Source organism: Ascaphus truei, chromosome 22 (genome assembly GCF_040206685.1).
Source record: "Ascaphus truei isolate aAscTru1 chromosome 22, aAscTru1.hap1, whole genome shotgun sequence".
NCBI classification, from domain to species: domain Eukaryota; kingdom Metazoa; phylum Chordata; class Amphibia; order Anura; family Ascaphidae; genus Ascaphus; species Ascaphus truei.
This window is the reverse complement of record NC_134504.1, coordinates 14,527,905-14,547,862: the sequence shown is the minus strand read 5'-3', so window position 1 is coordinate 14,547,862 and position 19,958 is coordinate 14,527,905. Positions and strand designations below refer to the sequence as shown.

The following is a 19,958-nucleotide window of genomic DNA, read 5'->3' as shown; positions in this document are numbered from 1 at the left end:
GCAGTGGTAGTGTTTTGCCAGCTCCAGTCCTGCGGTGCCCTGAACACTACACACAGTCTGCCATCTACTTCTCAGGATGAGAAACCGCGGGTGTTTCCTGTGCCCTCCAGCGCCCGCAGTGCCAGCTCCGTGCAGAGCCTGGGCATGAGGAGGCGAGACATGCCGGCTCTGGCACCCACTTTCCCAGCCAACAACAGGTAACATGCCAGCGGCTCAGGATGGGTTTATTGGAGAGGGTTTTAATCACTCAAGGGGTTACGTATCCATCTCCAGGCTGCAAAACTGGAGCCTAAAAATCCTGTACTATCCCGTGGGATGTTACTCTGGGGTATCTCCTGCAGGGACCTTACTCTGAGGTATCTCCTGCAGGGACCTTACTCTGAGGTATCTCCTGCAGGGACCTTACTCTGGGGTACCTCCTGCAGGGACCTTACACTGGGGTACCTCCTGCACGGACCTTACTCTGGGGTACCTCCTGAAGGGGCCTTACTCTGGGGTACCTCCTGCACGGACCTTACTCTGAGGTATCTCCCGCACGGATCTTACTCTGGGGTACCTCCTGCACGGACCTTACTCTGGGGTACCTCCTGCACGGACCTTACTCTGGGGTACCTCCTGCAGGGACCTTACTCTGGGGTACCTCCTGCAGGGACCTTACTCTGGGGTACCTCCTGCAGGGACCTTACTCTGGGGTACCTCCTGCACGGACCTTACTCTGAGGTATCTCCCGCAGGGACCTTACTCTGGGGTACCTCCCGTGGGGACGTTACTCTGGGGTACCTCCTGCACGGACTTTACTCTGAGGTACCCCCTGCACGGACCTTACTCTGGGGTACCTCCCGTGGGGACGTTACTCTGGTGTACCTCCGGAGGGAAATTACTCTGCTGTATCTCCCGTGGGGACGTTACTCTGGGGTACCTCCCGCGGGGACGTTACTCTGGGGTACCTCCCGCGGGGACCTTACTCTGGGGTACCTCCGGCGGGAAAGTTACTCTGGGTTACCTCCTGCACGGACCTTACTCTGGGGTACCTCCCACAGGGACGTTACGCTGGGGTACCTCCGGCGGGGACGTTACGCTGGGGTACCTCCGGCGGGGACGTTACTCTGGGGTACCTCCCGCGGGGAAGTTACTCTGGGGTACCTCCGGCGGGGACGTTACTCTGGGGTACTTCCCACGGGGACGTTACTCTGGGGTACCTCCCACAGGGACGTTACTCTGGGGTACCTCCCGCGGGGAAGTTACTCTGCGGTACCTCCCGCGGGGACCTTACTCTGGGGTACCTCCCGCGGGGACCTTACTCTGGGGTACCTCCGGCGGGGACGTTACTCTGGGGTACCTCCGGCGGGGACGTTACTCTGGGGTACCTCCGGCGGGGACGTTACTCTGGGGTACCTCCGGCGGGGACGTTACTCTGGGGTACCTCCGGCGGGGACGTTACTCTGGGGTACCTCCTGCACGGACCTTACTCTGAGGTATCTCCCGCAGGGACCTTACTCTGGGGTACCTCCCGTGGGGACGTTACTCTGGGGTACCTCCTGCACGGACTTTACTCTGAGGTACCCCCTGCACGGACCTTACTCTGGGGTACCTCCCGTGGGGACGTTACTCTGGGGTACCTCCGGAGGGAAATTACTCTGCTGTATCTCCCGTGGGGACGTTACTCTGGGGTACGTCCCGCGGGGACGTTACTCTGGGGTACCTCCCGCGGGGACCTTACTCTGGGGTACCTCCGGCGGGAAAGTTACTCTGGGTTACCTCCTGCACGGACCTTACTCTGGGGTACCTCCCACAGGGACGTTACGCTGGGGTACCTCCGGCGGGGACGTTACGCTGGGGTACCTCCGGCGGGGACGTTACTCTGGGGTACCTCCCGCGGGGAAGTTACTCTGGGGTACCTCCGGCGGGGACGTTACTCTGGGGTACCTCCCACGGGGACGTTACTCTGGGGTACCTCCCACAGGGACGTTACTCTGGGGTACCTCCCGCGGGGAAGTTACTCTGCGGTACCTCCCGTGGGGACGTTACTCTGGGGTACCTCCCACGGGGACCTTACTCTGGGGTACCTCCCGCGGGGACCTTACTCTGGGGTACCTCCCGCGGGGACGTTACTCTGGGGTACCTCCGGCGGGGACGTTACTCTGGGGTACCTCCGGCGGGGACGTTACTCTGGGGTACCTCCGGCGGGGACGTTACTCTGGGGTACCTCCGGCGGGGACGTTACTCTGGGGTACCTCCGGCGGGGACGTTACTCTGGGGTACCTCCGGCGGGGACGTTACTCTGGGGTACCTCTGGCGGGGACCTTACTCTGGGGTACCTCCGGCGGGGACGTTACTCTGCGGTACCTCCGGCGGGGACGTTACTCTGGGGTACCTCCGGCGGGGACGTTACTCTGCGGTACCTCCCGCGGGGACGTTACTCTGGGGTACCTCCGGCGGGGAAGTTACTCTGGGGTACCTTTTGGCGGGGACGTTACTCTGGGGTACCTCCGGCGGGGACCTTACTCTGGGGTACCTCTGGCGGGGACGTTACTCTGGGGTATCTCCGGCGGGGACGTTACTCTGGGGTACCTCCCGCGGGATGTTAACAGTATCCTTCTCCTGTTCCCTCTCACTCATCAGGAGCAACAAAGGCGCCGTGGGTAACACCGTGACCACCATGGTGCACAACAACTACTCTCCCGGAGACCGCGGGCTGAGCGCCAAGAGCTCCAATCAGAGGCCTGCGTCACTCAAGTAAGAGCCAGCGCTGCCGGGGCAGCTCAGTCCGCGCAGGGAGTAACAATACCAGGGACGTGGCACAATGTGGCAGTGTTTGCACCTCCGGAGCTGGCCAGTAACGCCCTGTTCTTCGGGGATTATTACTGTTATTGGCTAAATGTAGGATTTATTCATAAATAAGGCTCTTTTGTATAGTTATATAGATTTATTAAAGTAAAATTGTAAATACATTAATGCACCTCCTATATACACTCACACTGCAGCTACCTAGATCTATCTATACACACACACTCACACTGTAGCTACCTAGATCTATCTATACACACACACACACACACACACACACTGCAGCTACCTAGATCTATCTATACACACACACACTCACACTGCAGCTACCTAGATCTATCTATACACACACACTCACACTGCAGCTACCTAGATCTATCTATACACACACACACTCACACTGCAGCTACCTAGATCTATCTATACACACACACTCACACTGCAGCTACCTAGATCTATCTATACACACACACACACACACTGCAGCTACCTAGATCTATCTATACACACACACACACACACACTGCAGCTACCTAGATCAGCGGTGCGCAATCTGTGGGGCGCGACCCCCAGGGGGGGCGCGAGACTGCCGACGGGGGGCGCGGGATTTACAGAGGCCCCGCGCGCTTCCCGAAGGCACTTAAATTAAGTGCCGGGGGAGCTGCAGGGCCTCTGTAAACCATACTTACCCGTGGCTCCGGCGGCTTCCTCCCGGCGTCGCCATGGCAACGCGGCGTCAAAATGACGCTGCGAGGTCATGTGACGTCAACGTGACGTCATTACGCCGGTGCGAGGGTAAGTTGGGGTTGGGGGGGGGGCGCGGGAGTGAGGGGACAGCCGGCAGGGGGGCGCAGGGAAAAAAGTTTGCGCCCCCCTGACCTAGATCTATCTATACACACACACACACACACACACACACTGCAGCTACCTAGATCTATCTATACACACACACACACACTGCAGCTACCTAGATCTATCTATACACACACACACACACACACACTGCAGCTACCTAGATCTATCTATACACACACACTGCAGCTACCTAGATCTATCTATACACACACACACTCACACTGCAGCTACCTAGATCTATCTATACACACACACTCACACTGCAGCTACCTAGATCTATCTATACACACACACTCACACTGCAGACAGACAGACCGACACGTACAAACACACACACTGCAGCTACATCTATCTATCTATCTATCCACACACACACACACACACACACACACACACACACTCTGCAGGCAGACACACACACTGCAGGCAGACACCTACACACACACACACACAAACACACACTGCAGACAGAGACACACACACACACACTGAGAGGATAGCATGTTACACACATAGACAGACACACACACACTGCAGGCTACACACACACATACACACACACACTGAGGGGACAGCACGTCACACACACACAATGCAGGCAGACATACACACTGAGAAGACAGCACGTTACACACACAATGCATGCAGACACACACACTGCAGGCAGACACAGACACACACACTGCAGGCAGACACACACACACACTCTCCGTCCTCACTGTATACGGAGGGAGGGGGAGGAGTCAGTGTCTGGCTGCTGCCTCCTGTCCAATCACCTCCCTTGTCCGAGAGCTGCTCTGACAAAGGAAAAACCGATTGGCTGGAATTAAAACCTTCGCAAGGTGCCAAAAATTCAGGGCCATTACTGAATGATTAATGCCTGGAATTTTAACCAGTCAGAGAGCAGAGATTTAAATTATTGTATGTCTTTATTTATATAGCGCCAAAAGTGTACTCGGCTCTTCACAAAGAATACAGTACTGTACAGGGAATTTAAATGATACAATAAGTTTAGCAAAATCAGACAATTGGAAAGGAAATCCCTGCCCCGAAGAGCTTACAATCTAAGAGGTATGATGGGAGACTTACAGAGACAGCAGGTGAGGGAGTAAGTGCTGTGTATGGCAGTGCTTGGGCACAATGGGAGGTAGGAGTGTGGGACAGTAACTATGAGTGCAGGCTGTTGGGATGCGTAACTTGTGGGGTGCGTTTTAAGGTTAGTCAGTATTAAATCAGAAGGTCAACACCATTTACCAACACCAACACCAATAATGCCTGGAATTCAACACCTTTAGCCTACAATTAGAAGTATTGCCCTGGAGAATGGCCAGCGCCGGCCCATTCCTGTGTCACTGGCCTCACGGTTACGGGAACTGAAGTGCGACACCCCCCTTTCAATGCCCAACGCGGCCACCGCCCACATTATTCTGCCAGATTAGATTGCTAGCTCTTTGCTCCGCGTATGCAGATCAGTGGGTAGGATATGCTGCAGCTTCCCCCTAAGGCTGTAACTTGGAGCTTGCTTGTCCTCGCAGTAACCTCCTGAGGTCTCCTCCGAGCCGGGAAGACGCCGGCGGCAGCTTCCACAAATCCCTGAAGAATTTCTCCAGCACCAACAACCTGGGGCTTAATAAGACGGGGGGGGGCACCCCCCCGAAGAGGCGGGAGGTGACCACCGAGGAGGCAGAGAGGTTAGTGCCACCACCAGCTTCCTCTCGGTCCGCCAGTGTAATGCCCACGGAGGCTCTGGAAGTATCAAGAGAGGCTGCGGTGTGTTGAGATTCCTCCTCCCTTCCTCCTTCACTTCAGCAGTGAGAGAGGGCAGGTTTGTGCTGGAGAAGCAGAAGCCTGGGGGTTGCTGTAGGGAATCTCCCCGCACCGCAGCCTCCGTGTTACCAGTCGCATTACATGATGATGGAGGGGGGGATTCTTGTACCAAAGAGCTCACAATCCAACCCGGTCCATCTCTGCAGATTTATCCAGCAAGTAAACCATGCAGCCGTCACCATCCAGCGCTGGTACCGACGTCAGCGCCAGAGGCGGAGATCAGGGGAAGTGGCATTGAGGCTCATGCTGGCGTCTAAGAAGGAGGTACATCCCGGACTTTAATAACCCCGTGTGTAATTGTGTATCCGGACCATGCCCCATTATATACCTCTCCATGTCTCCATATACCCCCTCCGAGTATCTGCCATGTGCACCCTTTCCTATCATTCCGTGACGCCCATACCCCATGTCCCACTAGTAGCCTTCGCTCGGGGTACACCGTATGGGCATTACCTGAACACCCCCTCGCCTTAAGCCTTGTCTGCAGGAATAAGGCTGCGGCCATAGTGGGAGCGGCGGAGCTCGCGCCGAAAACAAATGCATGATGTTAATGTGCACGGCCATAGTGCGTGCACGTGAGAGACGGCGCTGCAGAAACTTCACGAGACCAATAACATTTGTTTTAACGGCCGGGTCACGTGCGCGGTTGAGCCAATGAGGGCGAATCGCTCGCGTGACGTCACGGCAACGCCCTCGCCACCCCCCCCCCCCCCGTAGCGCAAAACCTGCAGGCCACTGATCGCTGGAAGTACAGGCGTGTGCGGCGTCGCGCTCGGTCGCGGCTTCTACTGACCTTGCCTGAGGCAGCCGCCTGTATCTCTGCCGAATATATTCTTGCAATCACAGGAGAGTTCCCGGCAGCTGCCTCGCGCTATCTCAGGTGCTACTGGCCTCTGAAGTGGGGCCGCTATCGGTCTGCGACGAGTGCCGGCTCCGGCACTAAATGCCCGCACTTGTTCCCCCCGCAGGAGAGGCTGCAGCAGCCGGAGGAGGAGGGCGGCGTCTCAAACACCCAGCCGGCCAAGGAGGAGGAGCGGCGGAGGATCCGCGAGGAGAAGGCGCGCCAGGCCCGACGAGCCGCCATCCAGGTGCTGCCCCCAACTCCTGGATCCCTTTTGTAGTGTTGCACAGTCTCTAAGCTGCCAGTTAGAGCGGAGTTGTGTGATGGTAAAAGGGTGCTCGCCTGGCAGCGTGCGGGGGAGGGGGTGAGCTCTCCCTGGCAGCGTGCGGGGGAGGGGGTGAGCTCGCCTGGCAGCGTGCGGGGGAGGGGGTGAGCTCGCCTGGCAGCGTGCGGGGGAGGGGGTGAGCTCTCCCTGGCAGCGTGTGGGGGAGGGGGTGAGCTCGCCTGGCAGCGTGCGGGGGAGGGGGTGAGCTCCCCTTGGCAGCGTGCGGGGGAGGGGGTGAGCTCGCCTGGCAGCGTGCGGGGGAGGGGGTGAGCTCCCCCTGGCAGCGTGCGGGGGAGGGGGTGAGCTCGCCTGGCAGCGTGCGGGGGAGGGGGTGAGCTCCCCCTGGCAGCGTGCGGGGGAGGGGGTAAGCTCTCCCTGGCAGCGTGCGGGGGGAGGGGGTGAGCTCTCCCTGGCAGCGTGCGGGGGAGGGGGTGAGCTCCCCCTGGCAGCGTGCGGGGGAGGGGGTGAGCTCCCCCTGGCAGCGTGCGGGGGAGGGGGTGAGCTCGCCTGGCAGTGTGCGGGGGAGGGGGTGAGCTCCCCCTGGCAGCGTGCGGGGGAGGGGGTGAGCTCTCCCTGGCAGCGTGCGGGGGAGGGGGTGAGCTCCCCCTGGCAGCGTGCGGGGGAGGGGGTGAGCTCTCCCTGGCAGCGTGCGGGGGAGGGGGTGAGCTCCCCCTGGCAGCGTGCGGGGGAGGGGGTGAGCTCTCCCTGGCAGCGTGCGGGGGAGGGGGTGAGCTCTCCCTGGCAGCGTGCGGGGGAGGGGGTGAGCTCTCCCTGGCAGCGTGCGGGGGAGGGGGTGAGCTCCCCCTGGCAGCGTGCGGGAAAGGGGGTGAGCTCTCCCTGGCAGCGTGCGGGGGAGGGGGTGAGCTCTCCCTGGCAGCGTGCGGGGGAGGGGGTGAGCTCTCCCTGGCAGCGTGCGGGGGAGGGGGTGAGCTCTCCCTGGCAGCGTGCGGGGGAGGGGGTGAGCTCTCCCTGGCAGCGTGCGGGGGGGGAGGGGTTGGTGAGCTCTCCCTGGCAGCGTGCGGGGGGGGGGGGAGGGGTTGGTGAGCCCTCCCTGGCAGCGTGCGGTGGTTGAGCTCTACCTGACGGTGACGTGTTCCTGCCTCAGGAGCTGCAGCAGAAGCGGGCACAGAAGGCGTCGGAGAGCCGGCGGGTGGCAGAGGAGGAGCTGCAGCTGCTGGCACAGAGCGGGAAAGTGGGGAGGAAGACAGCCAGGAATCCCACACCTGCCCCACCGCGGGGCACCACCAAGGCCAATAACGCAGGTGGGAAGAGTCAGTATAGCTATAAGGCACCACAGGAGTTGGGTTATTAGGTAGGGACCCACCAGGCACCACAAGGGAAGTGACCACCCCATGAGACCGTTTACTGTATGTAATATATGGAGGGAGCTAAAGGCGAAGGTCATATATGGCTGAAAGTTGCTGTCTTTGATGTGGGTGAAACTGGTACCTCTTGACTCCACAAAGGGTTAATGGGCTGGCCTCCCGTGGCAGGTTTGGAGTGGGGTGTTGGATGTGTCATTAAGGTGCCGTGCAGAGTGTCTGTGTCTTTCCCAGGTAACGGAGTCCCGGCCACAGGGGAACAGGACGGAGCTGGGGTCCCACCCTCACCGGGAAGTGTTAGAAGCAGCCAGCAGAAAGCACAGCTGTGCCCAGAACCCCCCCGGCTGCACCAACAGGTGTGCCCACAACCCCCCTCCCCCGGCTGCACCCACAGGTGTGCCCAGAATCCCCCCTACCCCGGTTATACCCACAGGTGTGCCCAGACCCCCCCCCTCCCCCGACTACACCCACAGGTGTGCCCAGAACCCCCCCTCCCCCGGCTACACCCACAGGTGTGCCCAGAACACCCCCTCCCCCGGCTGCACCCACAGGTGTGCCCAGAACACCCCCTCCCCCGGCTGCACCCACTGGTGTGCCCAGAACCCCTCCCTTCCTTCCCCAGCTGCACCCACAGGTGTGCCCAAACCCCCATCCTCCCCCAACTAAACCCAGAGGTGTGCCCAGAAACCCCCCTGGCTGCACTCTCATGCTTGTCCTTGTTCCTCAGGGTTTCTCCCCCCCAGAGCGGGGATCTGGGGATCTGGATACTGTGGTCTCTGCCAGCAGAGCCCAGTCCAAAACCACTCTGACTGAGCTGCTGGACACCCTGAAACAGCTAGAGGAACCCGAGCGTCTGCCAGAGACCCGGACCGAGCCCAAGGATAAATACCAGTGGATAGAAGGGGTGAGGGGGATCTGTGTGTGCATGCGGTGGGGGATCTGTGTGTGCGGTGCGGGGTCCGCGTGCAAGGTCTGTGGGTGCGGCGCGGGGTCTGTGTGTTGGGGGGGGGGTCTATCCATGTATGCCGCTCTCTGACTGGTTCCCCCGCAGGACTCGGACACCTCGCTGACCGCTGATAACCTGGAGCGCCTGGGTCACTTGACGCACAGCAGGCAGAGGGAGCAGAGCGAGGCGCAGGACGGGGTGCTGCTCTCTGAGGCCAAACTGCAGAACATCATCAGCTTCCTGGATGAGATGGAGAGATCTGAGCAAGAGAGACCCCGTTCAGTAGCGTCCAATCCACAGCGAGGGGTAACTATATATATATATATACACACACACACACACACACACACACACACACACACACACACACACACACACACACACACACACACACACACACATATATACACACACACACACACACACACACATATACACACATATAGATAATATATATACACACACACATATATATACACACACACACACACACACACACACACACACACACACACACACACACACACACATATATAGATACACACGTACAGTTGTGTGAAAAAGAAAGTACACCCTCTTTGAATTCTATGGTGTTACATATCAGGACATAATAACAATCACCTGTTCTTTAGCAGGTCTTAAAATGTGGTAAATACAACCTCAGATGAACAACAACACATTACATATTACACCGTGTCATGGTTTATTTAACTAAAATAAAGCCAAAATGGAGAAGCTATATGTGAAAAACTAAGTACACCCTTACTGCTTCCATAGGAATTAAGATGCTAAGTAGCAGACAGGTGCTGCTAATCAACTGCCCTTTGATTAATTGATCATCAGCAAGTGTGACCACCTCTATAAAAGCCAAAGTTTTAGCAGTTTGCTGGTCTGGAGCATTCAGGTGTGTGTTAACACAACGCCAAGGAGGAAAGACATCAGCAATGATCTTAGAGAAGCAATTGTTGCTGCCCATCAATCTGGGAAGGGTTATAAGGCCATTTCCAAACAATTTAAAGTCCATCATTCTACAGTGAGAAAGATTATTCAAAAGTGGAAAACATTCAAGACAGTTGCCAATCTTCCCAGGAGTGGATGTCCCAGCAAATTCACCCCAAGGTCAGACCGTGCAATGCTCAGAGAAATTGCAAAAAAAAAACAAAGAGTTACATCTCAGACACTACAGGCCTCAGTTAGCATGTTAAATGTTAAAGTTCATGACAGTACAATTAGAAAAAGACTGAACAAGTATGGTTTGTTTGGAAGGGTTGCCAGGAGAAAGCCTCTTCTCTCTATAAAGAACATGGCAGCACGGCTTAGGTTTGCAAAGTTTCATCTGAATAAACCACAAGACTTCTGGAACAATGTCCTTTGGACAGACGAGACCAAAGTGGAGATGTTTGGCCATAATGCACAGCGCCACGTTTGGCGAAAACCAAACACAGCATATCAGCACAAGCACCTCATACCAACTGTCAAACACGGTGGCGGAGGGGTGTTAATTAGGGCTTGTTTTGCAGCCACAGGACCTGGGAACCTTGCAGTCATTGAGTCGACCATGAACTCCTCTGTATACCAAAGTATTCTAGAGTCAAATGTGAGGCCATCTGTCCAACAGCTAAAGCTTGGCCGAAATTGGGTCATGCAACAGGACAATGATCCCAAGCACACCAGCAAATCTACAACAGAATGGCTGAAAAAGAAAAGAAAATCAAGGTGTTGCAATGGCCCAGTCAAAGTCCAGACCTCAACCCAATTGAAATGCCGTGGCTGGACCTTAAGAGAGCTGTGCATAAACAAATGCCCACAAACCTCAATGAACTGAAGCAACGTTGTAAAGAAGAGTGGGCCAAAATTCCTCCACAACGATGTGAGAGACTGATAAAGTCATACAGAAAACGATTACTTCAAGTTATTGCTGCTAAAGGTGGTTCTACAAGCTATTGAATCATAACGTATACTTAGTTTTTCACACACAGCTTCTCCATTTTGGCTTTATTTTTGTTAAATAAATCATGACACGGTGTAATATGTCACGTGTTGTTGTCCATCTAATTTTTAGGATCATTAGAGACTTGTAGTTAATGATTTTGGCGGTGAGTCACTGACCGTCCTAATGTCCGGCCTCAATGTCATGTTCCAGTCACTATTTCCATTTCCACTATTTCCAGTGTTCTCGCTGGTGCCCCCGGTTTCTCCCCTCCCCTTCACCCCCCCTCCTTGGTGTCTCGTGTCTCCCCCCACTCTGACATGCTGCCTGCCCCCCTCTTCTCCCCCCCCCCCCCTCGGTGTCTCATCTCTCACACCCACTCTGACATGCTGCCTACTTGTGTCCCCCTCCCCCCCCCCTCGGTGTCTCGTGTCTCCCCCCACTCTGACATGCTGCCTGCTTGTGTCCCCCCCCCCTCCCCTCGGTAACTCGTGTCTCCCCCCACTCTGACATGCTGCCTGCTTGTGTCCCCCTCCCCCCCCCTTGGTGTCTCGTGTCCCCCCCCCCCCTCTCTGACATGCTGCCTGCTTGTGTCCCCCTCCCCTCGGTGTGTCCCCCCACTCTGACATGCTGCCTGCTTGTGTCCCCCTCCCCCCCTCGGTGTCTCGTGTCTCCCCCCCTCTCTGACATGCTGCCTGCTTGTGTCCCAATCCCCCCCCCCCTCGGTGTCGCGTGTCTCCCCCCCTCTCTGACATGCCTGCTTGTGTCCCCCCCTCCTCGGTGTCTCGTGTCTCCCCCCCACTCTGACATGCTGCCTGCTTGTGTCCCCCTCCCCCAGGCTTTGCTTTCTGAGGAGCAGCTCACACACCTGGAGCAGGCGTCCGCTGTCGCCACGGAGGTGACGAGCTCCATGCTGAAGCTGCGCCTGGAAGTGGAGGAGAAGAGGAAAGCGATGAGCCTGCTGCAGACAGCACTGGTACACGCTCCTCCCCCCACCCCCCACAGCCTCTCCCAGTGCTACCCCCCACGGTCCATCCCTCTCCCTCCCTCAGAGGTTAGATGGGCCCGGGCACCTCTAGGGCTGGACAGTGTTGGAATACGGCCCAGACACCTTGGGCTGATTGCACACTAACATACACTAGTTTCGTACCAGTGGGTTTTTTTTGGGGGGGGAAGGGTCTCTGTGCAGTGTTGGGGGAGGGGGGGGGGGTGTCTCTGTGCAGTGTTAAGGGCGGGATGTCTCTGTGCAGTGTTTGTCTCTGTGTAGGTGGGGAGGGTGTCTGCAGTGTTTCAGGGGGAGTGTCTGCAATGTTTGGGGGCAGGGGGAGGGTTTCTCTGTGCAGTGTTGGGGGGGGGTAGGGTATCTCTGCAGTGTTGGCGGGGCATGTCTCTGCAGTGTTTGAGTGGGAGGGTGTCTGCAGTGTTGGGGAGGGGGTCTCTGTACAGTGTTTTGTCTCTGTGCAGTGTTGGGGCGGTGTCTCTGTGTTGGGGGGAGGATGTCTGTACAGTGTGGGGGGGGGATGGGGTCTGTGCAGTGGGGGCGGGGGTCTCTGTGCAGTGTAGGAGGGGGTCTCTGTGCAGTGTTGGAGGGGGTCTCTGTGCAGTGTTGGAGGGGGTCTCTGTGCAGTGTTGGGGTGGTAGGGTGTCTCTGCAGTGTTGGGGTGGGGCATGTCTCTGCAGTGTCTGAGTGGGAGGGTGTCTGCAGTGTTGGGGAGGGGGTCTCTGTACAGTGTTGGGGGGGGGGGGAGGGAGGGGTAGTGTCTGTGCAGTGTTGGTGGGGTGTCTCTGTGTTGGGGGGAGGGTGTCTGTACAGTGTTGGGGGGGCAGGGGTCTCTGTGCAGTGTTGGGGGGGTGTCTCTGTTGGGGGGAGGGTGTCTGTACAGTGTTGGGGGAGGGGGTCTGTGCAGTGGGGGAGGGGGTCTGTGCAGTGGGGGCGGGGGTCTCTGTGCAGTGGGGGCGGGGGTCTCTGTGCAGTGGGGGAGGGGGTCTGTGCAGTGGGGGCGGGGGTCTCTGTGCAGTGGGGGAAGGGGTCTGCAGTGGGGGCGGGGGTCTCTGTGCAGTGTTGGAGGGGGTCTCTGTGCAGTGTTGGGGGGGCAGGGGTCTCTGTGCAGTGTTGGGGGGGGTGTCTCTGTGTTGGGGGGAGGGGGTCTGTGCAGTGTTGGGGGGAGGGGGTCTGTGCAGTGGGGGCGGGGGTCTCTGTGCAGTGTTGGAGGGGGGGAGGGAGGGAGTCTTTGTTCAGTGTGCAGCTGATATCTCACCCGCCCCTCCTCACAGGCCCAGCAGCGTGAGCTAACCATGCGGCACGTGAAGCAGACAGAGAAGGAGCTGGGTCACCAGCTGGAGCAGCAGAGGGAGCAGTATGAGGCCACCATCCAGAGACACCTGTCATTCATTGACCAGGTAATAAGGGGACAACCGTCATTTACTGACCAGGTAATAAGGGGACACCGGTCATTTACTGACCAGGTAATAAGGGGACACCCGTCATTCACAGGCTAGATAATGGGGGAGGGGGAGAGGTGTCTGTGACTGGTTACTACATTCAGCCAACTTGCCTCCCCTCTGGCCCCTAAAATGAGTAATATCTCCCCCGAACATGTCACACTCCACTTCGCTGCCACCACCAGGGATAGGTTAAACTCTTACCTGCATAGTCCGTGGTCTCTCTTTATTAGGGAAAAAAATGTCATTTAAAACAGAACCCAATGTAGCAATGTGTCCTAACACGCAGGCAGTCTCTTCATTTACAGCCAGGAGACAGAACTTCTTCTTTTTAGATTTTAATATACAAAAATAGTACAAAGCTTGGCTACAGAAAATCTAATATTACAACAAACCTACAATATAGAAATGCAGACCGTTGAATAAAATAAACACAATAAAACGTCTAAGCTAAAACGTCAGCCTAAATAGAATAACACATCACAATATCCGGTCCTTCAAAGAGCCTCGAAGTTTGGAAATGAGAGACGCCACATGGGTGTGTCGGCAAAACACGCCCTGTATGTGGAATTCTAGTTTTCGTATACCAGAACATGCTTTTTAGCCACAAACTTGTGATGGGTCCAGAATAAGCCTTCCCTCCTGCACATGTCCTAGTATCCCCACTTACCCGTCTCTGGGGACATTTATGTGGAAGGGAACATGAATCTGAGTATGGAATATTTATGGCTTTAGTTGAAAATGCCTCATTGTATTAAAAATAAGCGATAACTTTCCCTCCGTAACCCCTAGAACAATGAGACCCACATCATTGCATTGGGATGAGTTTGCCGGATGCATAGAAATGAGTCTTGCTCGGGCGACTCCTAATTTTGAGGGGCAAACAAAAACCTGACCTTTGCACACTCCGAATCGGGCATATTTGATGTTGTTTAATTCGCCTGATTTCACACACCACAAAGCTGTTGTTCGTTATTCTTGTGAATCAGATCAGATCCAAGATATCTTTATTTATAGTAAAAACCTGGGAATGAAGTGAGTGACCATTTTTGTCGCCTTCTCTGCTGCTCAAAGAGGCGAGGGGGTCGTTCAGCAATGTATGGCCCCTTTTCAGGATGAGTTCTGGGTACTGTCTCCAAACCTCCGTAACATAAACCTATCGTTCTTCTGTGGTTTTATTGCCCAATCAAGTTGGCCCATTCAGTTTGGCCAGATCGCACTTCTCATCCCCTCTGAGCCACAGGGGGAAAAACAGGCACTTTTAAAATGTCACATTCATTCCAGCTGACTTTAACCCTTTGTGCACTATATAATTAAAATACTGAGCATTTGAATGGTCTTATCATGGCAGGGGGCATTACCTGACCTAAGGAGTGTCTGTCTGTGCCGCTGTCTCCCCCCTCTCTGCAGCTGATCGATGATAAGAAATCTCTGAGCGAGCGATGTGAGGCTCTGGTGAGTGAACTGAAGCAGGTGGACCAGAAATATGGCCGCAAGATCAGCCAGATGCAGGAGCAGCACGAGCTGGTGAGAGACGGGCCGAGTTTCCGGCGGGGGGGGCGAGTGTCCACTGGGGCGGGCGGGGCGGGCTGACTGTTTGCGGGGGGCAGGGCCCTGTGTTTCCACCATTGGCGGGGGGGGGGGGAGGGGACTGTTCCCTGGTGGCGGGATGCAGAGTACCTGCCTGGGGTGCGGGCAGGGCATGTAATGTGTAGGAGGCCCTAATGTAGTACTGACACTTCAGGGTGAAACACAGACACTGTTAGCAGATAAGGATCACTTGCCCTTCCCAGTGACCTGTGAAGCCTCAGATCCAGTTTGACCCCCTTCCCAGATTTTGGATCCCCTGGTCCCTACCAGTTCGGCGGTCCTCTCCTGACGTATGCTTGAGTTTATTCCGAAGTGTAATAATCTCTGCCACAAGGTGGCGCCAGAGAAGCAGGAACCTTGGGCACTTGCCCTACCTGATGCTCTGTATCACTGTGCCTAATAACGTTGCTACTGAATGGTCTCTTCTCCTTTATTGTTCTTCTGTTGGGTTATGATTTTCCTCTTCTCTCCTCCCTTTCTCCTCCTCCTCCCTCTTTCCCTCTCCCCAGGTTTGGCACACACTGGGCCCTGTCTGTGAGGTAACATCCCCCCTCTCCCCTCTCGGTGTATGAGAGTCACATCCTGACCATCTTTCTCTCTTCTCCGCAATAATAACGGCCGGTCCCTGATCCCCCTGCAGTGTGTGTGTGTGTGTGTGTGTGTGTGTGTGTGTGTGTGTGTGTGTGTGTGTGAGATATAATAATAATAATAATAATATATATTATTATTATTATTATCAAAAGAGGGCGTATGAAACGTTTTATTGGACCAACAAGCAGTTGATCTGTTACAAGCTTTCCAACCTCTCGGGGTATAAACCAATGAAGAACCCTGAGAGATGGGAAAGCTTGTAACATATCAACTGCTTGTTGGTCCAATGGAAGGTCTCATACCCCCTCCTCCCTCTCCCTCCTGTGCTATAGTGTACATGGAAGAAAGGACACACTGCCCCCCACCACTCTTTCCAATATATAGCTTTCGTAAAATATAACCGTAAGTAATGAAAACGGCAATATATATATATTTGTCGTTTTCATTTATTACGAGTATATTCTAAGAAATACTTTCTAATTCCGATCCAGACATTTAAAATATATATATATTATTATTATTATTCCAACACCCGCACTTTCGTTGTGTGTGTGTGTGTGTGTGTGTGTCGCCTTTTTCACCCACCATAACCTAAAATGTGTGCGCGCGCTACGGTTTCCTGGATACAAACCTACTGACCGCCTGTGGGATTGGCGAGGCCGCGGTGCTGGCGTATTCCTCCCGCGCTGTTTAACGTGAATGTCGGTTAACGATATCATGCAGAGACTCTTAGTGAATCGCCCCCATTGTTACTGTCGCACTGAAACTTAAACCCCTGACCGGTTTCGCACCGTGTGTCCGGAAGACCTTGCTGTCCTAACATCCCGCGTCCACTTTCCCAAACAGGAAATGAAGAAGCTGCAGGAGCTCATGGCGGCCACGGAGAAAGTGCGGAGAGAGAAGTGGATTGACGAGAAGACAAAGAGAATTAAAGAGATCACCGTGAAGGGTAAACAGGAGTTTGTACTCACACCCCAACCTCCCCCGTCTCCTCTCCTTCATACCTCCACCTCCACCTGTCCCTGGCACCCCAACCTCCCACTGTATCCTCCCCTTCATACCTCCACCTGTCCCTCTGTCCCCCAACACTCCCCTTCATACATCCACCTGTCCCTCTGTCCCCCAACACTCCCCTTCATACCTCCACCTGTCTCTCTGTCCCCCAACACTCCCCTTCATACCTCCACCTGTCCCTCTGTCCCCCAACACTCCCCTTCATATCTCCACCTGTCCCTCTGTCCCCCAACACTCCCCTTCATATCTCCACCTGTCCCTCTGTCCCCCAACACTCCCCTTCATACATCCACCTGTCCCTCTGTCCCCCAACACTCCCCTTCATACCTCCACCTGTCTCTCTGTCCCCCAACACTCCCCTTCATACCTCCACCTTTCCCTCTGTCCCCCAACACTCCCCTTCATACCTCCACCTGCCCCTCTGTCCCTGGCATCCCAACCTCTCACTGTCTCCTCCCCTTTATATCTCCACCTGTCTCTCTGTCCCCCAACACTCCCCTTCATACCTCCGCCTGTCCCTCTGTCCCCCAACACTCCCCTTCATACCTCCGCCTGTCCCTCTGTCCCCCAACACTCCCCTTCATACCTCCACCTGTCCCTCTGTCCCCCAACTTCCCCCTGTTTCCTCCCCTTCATACCTCCACCTGCCCCTCTGTCCCTGGCATCCCAACCTCCCCCCTGTCTCCTCCCCCTTTATACCTTCACCGGTCCCTTGGCCCTCATCCTCCCCCACCCCCCCATTTCCTCCCTTTCATACCTCCACCTGTCCCTCTGCCCCCGTTGAACCTATCTGTGTACAAACCAGCCCTTGAATGCCTTCTTCTCGCACGTTGCGGGGGAGGGACCGTGACCTGTTGCGGGGGAGGGACCGTGACCTGTTGCGGGGGAGGGACCATGACCTGTTGCGGGGGAGGGACCATGACCTGTTGCAGAGTTTAAATGTGGGCGGCGGCCACGAGCGAGTATAACTTTCATTGCTAACCACAATCTGTGGCAGGTTCCACCGTCCCACGCCAAGCTCCTGCCGCCAAAGGGCGTCGCTCGTCCCCATCGCTGCCTGCGCTCTGTATTTTGTGTCTGATGAACATTATTAGCCGATGTGCTTGAATTGGGGGCGGGGGGGGGGTTCAGAATACCCCTGCTTCAGCACAGGTGGCTCAATCAGTCCCTGCTGCAGCACAGGTTGCTCAGTCTTTGACTGAGTTACTGATAGAGCCACCTGTGCTGAAGCAGGGGCATCCTGAAAACCTGACTTGTTGGGGAAATCTTGAGGACTGGAGTTGAGACCCCCCCCCAACGGCAGGGAGTCGGGTAGGACCCCCCCAGCGGCAGGGAGTAGGGTAGGACCCCCCAGCGGCAGGGAGTAGGGTAGGACCCCCCCAGCGGCAGGGAGTAGGGTAGGACCCCCCCAGCAGCAGGAAGTAGGGTAGGACCCCCCCAGCAGCAGGGAGTAGGGTAGGACCCCCCCCCCCCCCAGCGGTAGGGAGTAGGGTAGGACCCCCCCCCCCCCCCAACGGCAGGGAGTAGGGTAGGACCCCCCCCCCCAACGGAAGGGAGTAGGGTAGGACTCCCCTTTCCCCAACGGCAGGGAGTAGGGTAGGAACCCCCCCCCCCCCACCAATGGGAGGGAATAGGGTAGGACCCCGCCCCCAGCGGCAGGGAGTAGGGTAGGACCCCGCCCCCAGCGGCAGGGAGTAGGGTAGGACCCCCCCAGCGTCAGGGAGTAGGGTAGGACCCCCCAGCGGCAGGGAGTAGGGTAGGACCCCCCCAGCGGCAGGGAGTAGGGTAGGACCCCGCCCCCAGCGGCAGGGAGTAGGTTAAGAAGAGTCAGTGCAAACAACCTCCATGTAACCATCTGCTCGCCAGCGCACGTTAGTCATCACAAGTGTTACCTTTGCGCTGTTATGTCTGCAGGGTATTTATGGGTGAATGGACTGACGTCCGCGGCTGATCTATTTGCGTATTCTTCTTACCTGAAACGCTGCGTCATTATTCACACGCGGGAGCGGAGGAAAACTGCAACAAGCGGCTCGTTTAAATGCCGCGGATAATACCACAATGCGAGTACCTTCAATACCGCAATGCGAGTACCTTCAATACCGCAATGCGAGTACCTTCAATACCGCAATGCGAGTACCTTCAATACCGCAATGCGAGTACCTTCAATACCGCAATGCGAGTACCTTCAATACCGCAATGCGAGTACCTGTAATACCGCAATGCGAGTACCTGTAATACCGCAATGCGAGTACCTGTAATACCGCAGTTGGAGTACCTCATACCACAGCGCAGATTGCCGTTCCCTCTGAGCGTCCCCCCCACCCCCCCTCTCCCCACAGGGCTGGAACCTGAGATCCAGAGACTCATCGCCAAACACAAGCAGGAGATCCGCAAGCTGAAGGCGCTGCACGAGGCGGAGCTGCTGCAGTCGGACGAGCGAGCGGCGCAGCGTTACGTGCATCACACCGAGGAGCTGCGGCAGAACCTGGAGCGGGAGAAGGAAGAGCTGAGCCAGAGGGAGCGCGAGCTGTCCAAGCAGAGGTGAGAGCGCGGCGGCGGCGAGAGATGTATGGTTCTTATTGCAATGAATGACTAAGGCTCCAACATATACCCCAGCGCAGTACAGTGAGGATGCCAGAACAGGAATGTAAAATACACAGTTAGAGCTGCAACCCCCACACAGCCGGACAGTGGAGTCTCCTAGGGGTCTCTGAATGGGGGGGTGTTTGTCGAGTGTATCCTTTCCCCTTATCCCCCCCCCCCCCCCCCCTTGTCCTTATCAGGAAATCGTTAGCAATGTAACGCTCGGAATATACCACAGAGCAAGTAACAGGAAATCGTTAGCAATGTAACGCTCGGAATATACCACAGAGCAAGTAACAGGAAATCGTTAGCAATGTATCGCTCGGAATATACCACAGAGCAAGTAACAGGAAATCGTTAGCAATGTAACGCTCGGAATATACCACAGAGCAAGTAACAGGAAATCGTTAGCAATGTATCGCTCGGAATATACCACAGAGCAAGTAACAGGAAATCGTTAGCAATGTAACGCTCGGAATATACCACAGAGCAAGTAACAGGAAATCGTTAGCAATGTATCGCTCGGAATATACCACAGAGCAAGTAACAGGAAATCGTTAGCAATGTAACGCTCGGAATATACCACAGAGCAAGTAACAGGAAATCGTTAGCAATGTATCGCTCGGAATATACCACAGAGCAAGTAACAGAAAATCGTTAGCAATGTATCGCTCGGAATATACCACAGAGCAAGTAACAGGAAATCGTTAGCAATGTATCGCTCGGAATATACCACAGAGCAAGTAACAGGAAATCGTTAGCAATGTATCGCTCTGAATATACCACAGAGCAAGTAACAGGAAATCGTTAGCAATGTAACGCTCGGAATATACCACAGAGCAAGTAACAGGAAATCGTTAGCAATGTATCGCTCGGAATATACCACAGAGCAAGTAACAGGAAAT

General features: G+C 55.7%; 1 protein-coding gene across 6 annotated transcripts in view; it reads left to right on the top strand.

The window, feature by feature from the left end:
• Positions 1-19,958, top strand: part of CEP131 (centrosomal protein 131) — a 48,959-nt gene that overhangs the window by 7,594 nt on the left and 21,407 nt on the right. For 4 of the 6 annotated variants that reach the window (XM_075580055.1, XM_075580053.1, XM_075580054.1 and 1 more), the window contains exons 5-19: positions 76-197; positions 2,623-2,736; positions 5,178-5,333; positions 5,616-5,733; positions 6,438-6,557; positions 7,741-7,897; positions 8,192-8,313; positions 8,685-8,861; positions 9,009-9,209; positions 11,672-11,809; positions 13,108-13,233; positions 14,686-14,802; positions 15,375-15,404; positions 16,303-16,405; positions 18,810-19,011. In XM_075580055.1, coding sequence (XP_075436170.1) covers positions 76-197; positions 2,623-2,736; positions 5,178-5,333; positions 5,616-5,733; positions 6,438-6,557; positions 7,741-7,897; positions 8,192-8,313; positions 8,685-8,861; positions 9,009-9,209; positions 11,672-11,809; positions 13,108-13,233; positions 14,686-14,802; positions 15,375-15,404; positions 16,303-16,405; positions 18,810-19,011 — 2,003 coding nt within the window. The remainder of the gene's footprint in view (positions 1-75; positions 198-2,622; positions 2,737-5,177; positions 5,334-5,615; positions 5,734-6,437; positions 6,558-7,740; positions 7,898-8,191; positions 8,314-8,684; positions 8,862-9,008; positions 9,210-11,671; positions 11,810-13,107; positions 13,234-14,685; positions 14,803-15,374; positions 15,405-16,302; positions 16,406-18,809; positions 19,012-19,958) is intronic. The other 2 variants (XM_075580056.1, XM_075580057.1) reach the window with 2 other exon arrangements.